At 25.2% G+C, this 10,100-nt stretch overlaps 2 protein-coding genes across 10 annotated transcripts in view; one reads left to right on the top strand and one right to left on the bottom strand.

Moving 5' to 3' along the window:
• Positions 1–10,100, top strand: part of LOC122569941 — a 39,004-nt gene that overhangs the window by 23,427 nt on the left and 5,477 nt on the right. For 5 of the 6 annotated variants that reach the window (XM_043731660.1, XM_043731644.1, XM_043731631.1 and 2 more), the window contains exons 6-7: positions 9,583–9,712; positions 9,786–9,905. In XM_043731660.1, coding sequence (XP_043587595.1) covers positions 9,583–9,712; positions 9,786–9,905 — 250 coding nt within the window. The remainder of the gene's footprint in view (positions 1–9,582; positions 9,713–9,785; positions 9,906–10,100) is intronic. The other variant, XM_043731670.1, reaches the window with a different exon arrangement.
• Positions 176–8,664, bottom strand: LOC122569962 (blastoderm-specific protein 25D). Of its 4 annotated transcripts, none has more exons than XM_043731691.1 (14): positions 8,234–8,663; positions 7,905–8,148; positions 7,175–7,590; positions 6,949–7,079; positions 6,466–6,662; positions 6,111–6,347; positions 5,613–6,033; positions 5,372–5,532; positions 5,224–5,291; positions 5,078–5,139; positions 4,109–4,990; positions 3,281–3,899; positions 3,114–3,214; positions 176–2,983 (listed from the first exon to the last, which is right to left on the bottom strand). In XM_043731691.1, exons 3-14 carry the CDS (start codon positions 7,542–7,544, stop codon positions 2,846–2,848), a joined length of 3,387 nt encoding a protein of 1,128 aa, XP_043587626.1. In that variant the 5' UTR covers positions 7,545–7,590; positions 7,905–8,148; positions 8,234–8,663; the 3' UTR covers positions 176–2,845. The 4 variants fall into 4 exon arrangements, with proteins under 4 accessions (XP_043587626.1, XP_043587635.1, XP_043587644.1 ...); XM_043731700.1 differs by having other exon boundaries at positions 7,986–8,148; XM_043731709.1 differs by lacking the exon at positions 7,905–8,148 and having other exon boundaries at positions 5,224–5,282; positions 8,234–8,664.

The raw sequence follows: 10,100 nt of genomic DNA, 5'->3' as shown, positions 1-10,100 counted from the left end.
GGTATAAGAAAAATTAGATTTTCAAATATAAATACACAATTTAGTAGTCCGTGCTCTTTTTATCATTATTTATTACATTTCAAATTGTAGTAAAAACATTATAAATAATTTAAATAAGCAATATAAATAAATAAACAAAATTTGCAAGGTATAATATAATAATAAAAAATTTGAGTTTGATTTGAAGCTTTTTCCTCCTTCATGCTCTTTACTCATTAATACACTTTGTACATTTTAACAACATACAATGTAAATACAATAGGAAACGTAATTTTTGTAATAATAAAACAAATTATACTTCTTAAATTTCTAATTATTGCATCAAAGTCGTATAATTTGCTATTAGTATTACTGTAATTATTGCCGTTTAACAATTCCATTATGAAAAACTATAGAATACTTGAAGACGAGATAATTTAACAACGGTGTAATAAAGAAATATAATATATAAAAAAATATACAGGGTGTCCCAGAAACTGTGATTCTACGTAAAAAATGAAGTTGAAAATATAGAATAAAATTTTTTCATACGACGAAAAAATTGGATTTCTCAAGTAAACTTGACTAATCCCGGACTGAGCAAAAGCAAATAATCAACCGGAGATTATTCTGTATGTGAAAATAAGTTAAAAATGTAAAATAACATTTTTTCATAAGCTATTTTGTTTTCTTGTTTTGAAAGATAAATTTGAAAATTTATTATACGGATGTACCTGGCAAATTAATAACTAAGTAATAACATGTTCAAATTCTATTTTCTGGAAAACTGAAACGGAAAGGTTGTGTTTCACATTTTTGTAGATTTTGTATTTTTGTATTTTATACTTTTCTCATATAGAATAATTTCCTGCTGATTGTTTGCTCATACCTAGTCCTTAATTAGCCAAGTTTAAATATATTTGATTTTAAAACTTGATTTTCTGAAAACGAAGAGTCATACGAAAAAATTTTATTGTATATTTTCGACTTGTTTTTTGACGTAAAATCACCCTATTGCCGATTATATTATAGTCGTTAAGACACCAGGTATATAATTACAAAGATTGTGTAAGAGTCATCAATAAGGCAAATGTGAAGAAACTTAGTTCGCTGCAGAATAGTAATATACAAACATTTATATAAATATCATGTACAAAATGTTTTATATGGCAGCGATATGATCAAAATTAGATAAATCTCAATTAGAATAATTACTATACAAAGTAAGTTATATATGTGTGTGTATAGTATATACAGATAGTACCTATTATTATTATATGCTAAATAAAGCTAAATGTGACCATATATTATACAATACCGCGGATATATTTGGTTGAATATTCAATACACACAGTAATTTGTATATATATTCTTATGTGACTATTGAATTATGTAATATAATATAATTGAACCCAAAATATTGATCATGATAGTGTTAATCTTGATTATGCATAATAAAGGTCTAAATCTGTAATACTGAATTAAAACCATTCCGAACATTGAAGATTTCAAAAATATAAGTAACATAATTTATTCCAATGAATCATGTTAATAAATTCAATATAATTGTCATAAAAATTAACTTCACATTAAATAGAATCTCACAAATTTTATATTTAAAAATATATAAAAAACAAACAGAAGGAAATTTTAATCTAAAGAATCAGTATTAAGATTTGAGTTTTTTCTCTGCTATTTTACTTTTACTATAAATGATAATATTACTGTGTATATAATATGTATTTGTTTCGTATAAGCTTTATTCTCGATGTTTAAAAAATACGCATTTTATAAAAAGAACAAAATAATTTTATTGTAATTTGATTGTAATAACTAAAATAAACTTTCAAGAAAAAATAATTTACTTATACGCAACAAGTAACGAACATATTTAGCAATGATTTTTTTAATAAAGTTGAAATTTCCTATCTTTGGCATTTAGGCTAAAGAATCTAACCAAATCGTTCTGAAAAATATCTATTTATACATAATAACTTAATGAATAGCAAATAGTAGTAACAATGATAGAATAATTTTTTGTACTAATTAATTTGGGTCTTTTTTATCATGATTCATAATTAGACTGCTTGTTTTCTTTAATTTCATAAAAATGATCTAAGAATATGAATTCGATAGGATTTTATGAGATATACTTATAATTGTAACTTACAAATTATAAGGCAGATTATATACTTCTATCAATAGTAATCAATGTCATAAAGTGAAGAACATACTAGTTTTTCAAACTCTGTTTATGTTAGAAACAATTTGAGTCTAGTAATAAATACTGTTTGCTTTAAACATAAATGTAAATTTCTAATTGTTTCAACTCTCTTAATTATTGATAATTTTATCATTCTTTTTATAGTACATTGTCCTTAAATTCTCAAAACAAAACAAGATTTTCTGCTTATCACATTACATAATATTATCTACTACATAATGTTATATGATAAATTGTATCAAACTTTATGTTCATGTAATATATTTTTATACACATATGCACAAGATGAAATTCAAGAAATATATGTATGTATAACCATTTCGACATTATCGATATATATTTGCACAAATCTCAAAGTGCAAAATGAAAGACGTATATCAATTTCAAAAAAAGACGACTGCTTGTTTTTGAATTTTTAAATTATTCTGATTTAAAATCAGCACTCATAAAAAAAATATCAATTTTGTTTACTGTTATTCTAATACTATAATTGAAAAAAGATAGTATGTATCACAATTAACAATTGAGATAGAGTATCTACCTATAACTTACACTCTGATGTTAAAATATTAGTAGCATTATTACTAATATTTTATTAATAGAGCTCTGCCTTTTATACATTATTGATAATTGATTGTAATATCATATTGAAGTTGATTCAGCATTTAATCCAGTTAAGATATTGTAATGTTGCTGTAAACGTTTTAAATTAGCTGTTAAACAAGCATTTTCTGTGTATAGATGTTTTACTAGTATATCATTTCGTGTCAATTGTTCAGCCTGTAGAAAATGATAAAGAAATTAAAAATATATTTAATCATAAATTTTATATTGGACTTGATCAGTGTTAATTAAGAATGATATACAAGAACATAAAAAATCATTAAAAAAAATTGTAAAAATTATGTACCTGCTCTGCATTTGTTTCAAATTCTCTTTGAAGTCTTTCTTGAGTACTACGAAGAAGACATTGTAATTCAGATATCTCTGCTTGATGTTGAGACATAATATCTGAAATAATAGCAACTTAATATTGCAACATATATAATTATTTAAATAAGATTGTGGAGGACTTACGTTGTAATACACGTTCAGTGTGGTATTGCTGTTTCTTCAAACATTCTTGCAATTGATTTTTTTTACGCTCTTGTGCCTGAAGTTTCATACTTAAATTTTGCAATATATTGATGTTTATACAAGCTACTTGTGCATCATTTCGCATGCATTGACAGTTTGGTGCTTTTAAATTTTGTAACTTCGACGTATTCTGCAGAAAATAATATTCTGCATTGTGATGATAATGGGGATATATTTGGTGCAGGTTACAATTATCACCATCTAAATCATCTTTCGACAGTCGTGGAGTAAAGTCATTTGATGAGGTCGAAGATTCTAGAATTTTATTAAATTTATATTCTTCAGGCAGGTTGTGAATATTATCAATACATTGAGCTAACTTCAAAACCGAATCACTGGATGGTTGAATATTCAACGAATCATTAGGTACATAATTTGATCGTGTAAATAAAGACGGAAAAATTAATTCATCTGTAACTTGTACAGACATATCAGTCATTATAGGTCGTTCTAAGGATTTTATTTTCTCGTGTAAATTTTTAATCTCTTTGTCTTTTTGGGATATTTCTTCTTCCATTTGTGCTTTCCATTTTTCGAATTCTTCTTCAAGATCTAAGTACTGTATAAAAAAAGTATACATACAAATAAACAGAGTAAACTATAATTATGATTTAGTAAATCATAATTATTTAATAATAGATTTTAAAAATAAAAGACTTTACGAAGTTAAAATATTTTTTCTGATTAGAGAATTAAAGGAAAAACTACAGTGATAAACAAAATAAAATTATTTATATACATAACAAAAATAGAAAAATTGTATCTTACTTGTTGTTCTAAATTAAACTTTTCTTCTATTGGAGATAGACGTCCACCATTCTTTACTTTGTCTACTGGACTAATTAATTCTTCATACTCAGCCATTTTAGCTATAAGTTCTGAAAATTTCTCATCACTAATTTTTTGTTCCTGTTCAAAAAGTTGTCTTTCTTCCTCTAATTTAGCAGTCCAGTAATCTTCACACTCTTCGTATTCTACTTTTAACATATCAAGACTTCTTTCTAATTCTGCACATTGTTCAATCAATTGTTTTTTTTCAGTAGCATGAGTTGCTTCAAGTTCTTTCAACTTCAAATTTAAGGAAACACTTTCAGATGAGTCACTTTTTATTAAGCTTGAATTAGTTCTTGTACTAACTTCATTTGTAATTTTTGCACATTGAGTGATCAAAGTATCTTTTTCCTTATTTGATTTTGAATGATCAGCATTTATGTACTCTTCTTTACGAGGAGGATAATCTCTAAGACTTGAAACTTTGTTATGTGATGAACTTTTCATATCTTGATTACTAAAATAATCAACATCACAATTATTATCATTATTATTGGATGTTACTACCCGTTTAATAGAAACGGAATTCTTATGTCTGGGAATTACAAAATCATTCGTTTTTTCTTCACATTCTGTTTCTATTTCAGATGCGATGCTTTTGATAAATTCAGTCTCTTTGAAAAATTGTGTATTTGAATTCGATTGTAATCTTATAATCATTCCTGATATTTCATCTCTAAATGCACAGTTTTCTGAAGTGCACTTGTTATTATTTACTAAAATATTTTTTAACTGTTTTATAACTATATCTTTAAACCGTTTTAAATCTATCTTTTTACAATTTTGCGCATTCTCTTCTTCATTGGATTTATAAGATGGCTGTGTTGATAAAATGGAATATATATAAATAGGCGAGTACTATCACATATCTAAATTAAACAATATAAATTATTAATCGTTACTTACAGATGTGGAATGTTTTAAAACAACATCTAAATCATCTTCTTCGATTATAAATGTTTCTTTACCTGAAAATATATTATACATTAATTTTATTACGCTAAAAAATGAATATAAATGAAATGTATAGAAATATATAGAGTTATTCTTACTTTCAGTTTCATTTGACTGTATATTCTTTGCTATATGATTGCCAGGAAGGTTATTCTGTCTGCAATAACTAAAAGAAATTAATCTTATCTTTATTTATATTATTGAAGTATCTTTTTTATAATTTTTCGTTCTGTATCTTTATCTTACCTTGTATCTTTATTATGACGATCATGCTGTTTTAAACTTTCTAATTCTGCTGTAAGTTCGTCATTTTGATCTTGTAAAAGAACTGTTTCTGACTGCAACTGTTTGATACGCTCTACCAAATATATAACTTCTTGTTGACGTTTTATCTCTATATTTTGCGACTAGAATTACCAATGATATATGAATATGTATAAAAATTAAATTATTTCTTTTATTCATAAAAATTTGTTTACTTGTGTACCTCATCGTGCTCTGCTGCCAACATTTTTATTTGAGTTAAAAATTCATTGTTTGATTGCTTAAGTTTTTCTATTTGACTACGAAGATTCTCATTTTCAGTTTCTAAAACTTGATTCTCTTGTAACGTATTTACAAACTTATTTCTAATCTCGTGATTCTCTTTTTGCAACATCTGTATTTGATCATCCTTTGATTTCAAAACATTAGCACTCATTTCTCGCTCAGAACTCAATTGGTTTGAAAGATCCTGTATAGTTTCAGCATGTCGTTGTTCGATTTGTTTCCGTAAATTTTGAACAGTTTCTTCTTGTCGAATATGTTGCTCATCAATCTCTTGCACAAGAGTGTTTGCTCGTTCATTAGCTTCTATGATATCAACACGCAGTTTTTCCTTTTCACCATTTATATTCTCTATTACAAGGCTAAAAATGTAAGACCATTTTCATTAATTAAATTTTTCCTACTTAAAATATTTATTTATGTAGGTTGTAGCACTTACTTTAAGCTGTGTAATTCTTCTTGATATAGTATAAGAACATCTCGCAATAACATTATATGAGATCGAATGGCGGAGTGACCTAATGAGTCATTAAAATTTTTCAATTCATCACATAAACTAGATGTTAAGTCAGTTAAAGAAATACCAGATGTTTTAAAATTTCCGTCCGTTAATAACGATGTATTTGTAATATTTGAAAGTTTCCATGTATCCAGAAAAGTATTATTCCTTGTAAAACTATTATTTAACAAATAGAAATAAAAGATTCAATAAAAATTTCGTAAAATAATAAAATTGTAATAAAATAAGCATAACAATGAAAGTTATATTAACATTGACAATTATGATGTAGTACCTAGTTTTGCGAGAAGTATGTATATCATAGTTTCGTTTTCTAAAATCCAATTTAGTTAATTCATTTGTAGACTGTTTATTCTTATCTAGTGTTAATTGATCTTCCATTGCCTTATTTTGAAATATAACAAGAAATTCATCCAAATTAATTAATCCATCACAATTCTGATCAAGTTTTTCAAAAATGCACTGTGATATCTGTGCAAAATAATATTTTATATGTCACTTTAAATTATATATTTTTATATTAGAGAAATGAATGTAACAAAAAATTTTAATTATAGTAAACTATTGATTATGAATGTAATTGATAGAGCTCCTTATTTTACATATATATGTATATATATATACATGTGTGTTAAATGTATACTGATCCGAGAGATTTTTACTACACAGACATCCATATATTATTTCAAGTGTATTTAAACATACATATGTGTAGTAACATATTTGTATTGTTTGTAATATACTTGTAATAACATACTTGTTTCGGAAGAGCTGGGATTCCTAAACAATTAGATATAAAAAAGATTGTTGCAGAATCTACATTTTCTTTCAAACAGGTATTTATTTTTTCCCATAAACATTTTAGTCTATCCTCATCCACTGCCACGCCTAAAAATTAATAACATATATGTTTAAATAAAAATATGTTTCTTAAAATTTAAAACATAAAAAAAGATAACAAGTAATGTAAGCATTGTAATTACCTGTTTTTCCATTTAAAAAATCTACATTAGAGCTAGAATTATTAGGTAGTAATTTATTATCTACAACATGTGGATTTGCGTCATTTTGTGATTCTATTATATTATCTTTTTCTGTCTGTGTAATTGAATCTTGTGTCTTGCCTAATAGAGTTAATAAAGCAGCTCTAAATTCTTGGAATGATATAGATTGCTTTTCTTGTTTATGTTGTTGGATGCATGATTTTAATTCTTCACTCTGTTCTGTCAGGTGTAACTTATGGCATAAACTGAACCAGTTATCCTCTTGTAGTTCAGTTTCTCCTTTTGTTAAACAACTTTGAAACACAGCGTAAAGCTGTTGTTCATAAGGATCATTGTTGTGTTCATCCATGGCATCCTTTCATTGTTTTTTTTATATGTTATGAAGTATGGTAGATCTGTAATTATATTACATATAATATTTAACATAAGTACTGAATAAAATTCTTAAAAACTAAAAAAAAAAAGTAAATAGCAATATAACTCAGATTTTGTGAAAATTTTAGAGATCTGGCAAAGGTATTTTAAAATATATTGCTTTATTGATCATTATTAACATTAATATAATGAATATTATTTAATTAAATAAATTTTAATTATAAAATTAATCAATTTAACTTGTTGAAGTCAATTAATAATGGAAAGACGAAAAAATTCTTTAAACAATTAAAATATATGTATTTAATCGGATATCATAGGTTTGTACATTAACCTAAAAAGTGTATTTGAAAATAATAGTTTACAATATGTACAACGAATTAGCTGTGTAAATTTATATATATTAATGATTTACGTGAGAAATAAATCATTAAAAAGTATAATGTTAGCCTTTCATTATTTTTACGTTGCGCAATAAATATGTTGTAAAGTGAATTATATCTGTAACAAGATAATAACGATATCTAATAATGATATCATATGCGAGTTATTCTACTCGAAATTAAAGAACTAATAATCTGAAAATAATAAAATCTTTTATTATAATTTTTCATTATGTATAGAAAATTAAACCACCAAATCATAAAATAATTATTAACCTACCATTAAATTATATAGAAGAACTTCATCTATGTGAATTCATCGGGGGACAAACAGCTCATACTCATAACATAACTGGAGTTCATATAATAGGAGTTCACTGTTTCTCCCCACTACCTATGATTTTTCGCTCATATAATAGGAATTTACGTTCAGATAAGCAAATTAAATTGGCAGGAGTTCATTTAATTGGGCACTAAATAGATTTTTCTATGATAAATGGTGTTCGAATAAGTGGAATACCATTGTAAGGTTCGTTTCACAAATCACGCATACACATCTCTATCTATCTATCCATTTATATACATGTCGAAATAGGAAGGAGTATGCAGCATCAAAATATATTCCATACTTATATCGTTCTATTTTTAATTTCAAATTTAATCCGACAGTTTCTCCGAAAATTTGAAACTTCCCCTGATGTCACACGATTTTAAAAAAAAGATAAACACAATTTAAATATATCGAATCACAATAATAAACGATAGATGGCAGTATATTTCATAGTTAACGATTTCATAATAATAATTTAAATACATATACATAAAAATATTTATAAATTACTCTTTATCATTTTATCTAACGAATTTATATCATAGTAATGTTGAGAAAACATTACAGTTATTATGTTATTCATTATATATGTATTTACATTGCTTATTTTACGATGAGTACATATCAAGATTAGTAATAATACTCATTAAGTATTATTGAATTTATTAATAAAGTTTCTACTTTTAAAATGGATTCACGTAAATCATTACTAACCATTTGCGTATTATTATAAGATATAGAAAATTATCATAAAATATCAATGTAATTTAAACGTAGTTTCACGATATAATTCAAAATAATTGCACAAAGCAAATAAATTTAGTGTGAAATATTTGCTCTATATGTACTGTATATCTCCAAGAATTAGAATAACATGCTTACGTGATTATTAAAATAATATAGAAAATGTAAAATTGAAAATATATTGAAAAAATAGGATGTATTCTATTAACAATAAATTACTTTTACTTTACCATAAATTACTTTTTATACACATGCAATAGTTTCCAAAAAATTTATATATTTTATAATTAATTACACCATTTTGCTTTATAAAAAGCAGGATGCATAAAATTTAATATATTTTTATTTTCTTCGCAATAAATTGTTCTGACTAGTAAGTTACATATCTAGTAACATATTATTTCCGGGACTAAAATCATCATTCGTTAATTAGCGGGAACTTTGGCGGCAATGTCAAGAACGGTTCTGTCAGTGATACTCGGTTGTACATGACTGTTGAATGTTGTTGTGTTTAAAGTGAAAAATGGGTATCACTGGTTTACTTCCATTTTTAGAAAAAGCCTCTAAAAGAATAAATGTTGAACAATTTTCCGGTGGTACTGTTGCTATTGATTCTTATTGTTGGTTGCATAAAGGCGTATTTTCTTGTGCTGATAAACTGTCAATGGGACATCCAACAGACGCGTAAGAAAATTTATATTGTTTAACTATATTGTTTACTGACACAAGTAATTGTTTAATTATAATTCTATTTCAGATATGTTCATTATTGTATGAAGTTTATATATATGTTGCTATCTCATAAAATAAGACCAATACTTGTATTTGATGGAAGACATTTGCCTGCAAAAGCACAAACCGAAGTAAAACGACGAGAGTATGTATAATTAAGTTTTTTTTGAATATTTGAAATAAAAATTCTATTCTATATAAAAATTTAGGAAATTTTTAAAATGATAATTAATGTTAAATTAAAAAATTGATTAATTTTACATGTTTATTTAATACGGATAGTTTAACATTTAATTAAATATATTAAAAAATTGAATTAATTTGAATTGATAATTAAATT

This window comes from Bombus pyrosoma, linkage group LG1, assembly GCF_014825855.1.
Source record: "Bombus pyrosoma isolate SC7728 linkage group LG1, ASM1482585v1, whole genome shotgun sequence".
NCBI lineage: Eukaryota > Metazoa > Arthropoda > Insecta > Hymenoptera > Apidae > Bombus > Bombus pyrosoma.
The sequence above is the reverse complement of the archived record's forward strand: the minus strand, read 5'-3'. Positions and strand labels throughout refer to the sequence as shown.

Coding starts and splice junctions, on each gene's coding strand:
- LOC122569962 (XM_043731691.1), bottom strand. CDS start 7,544: ATGGATGAACACAACAATGATCCTTATGAACAACAGCTTTACGCTGTG. Junction 7,080..7,174: donor TTTTTTAAATGGAAAAACAG/GTAATTACAATG, acceptor ATTAATTTTTAG/GCGTGGCAGTGGATGAGGAT. Junction 3,215..3,280: donor CACTGAACGTGTATTACAAC/GTAAGTCCTCCA, acceptor CTATTATTTCAG/ATATTATGTCTCAACATCAA.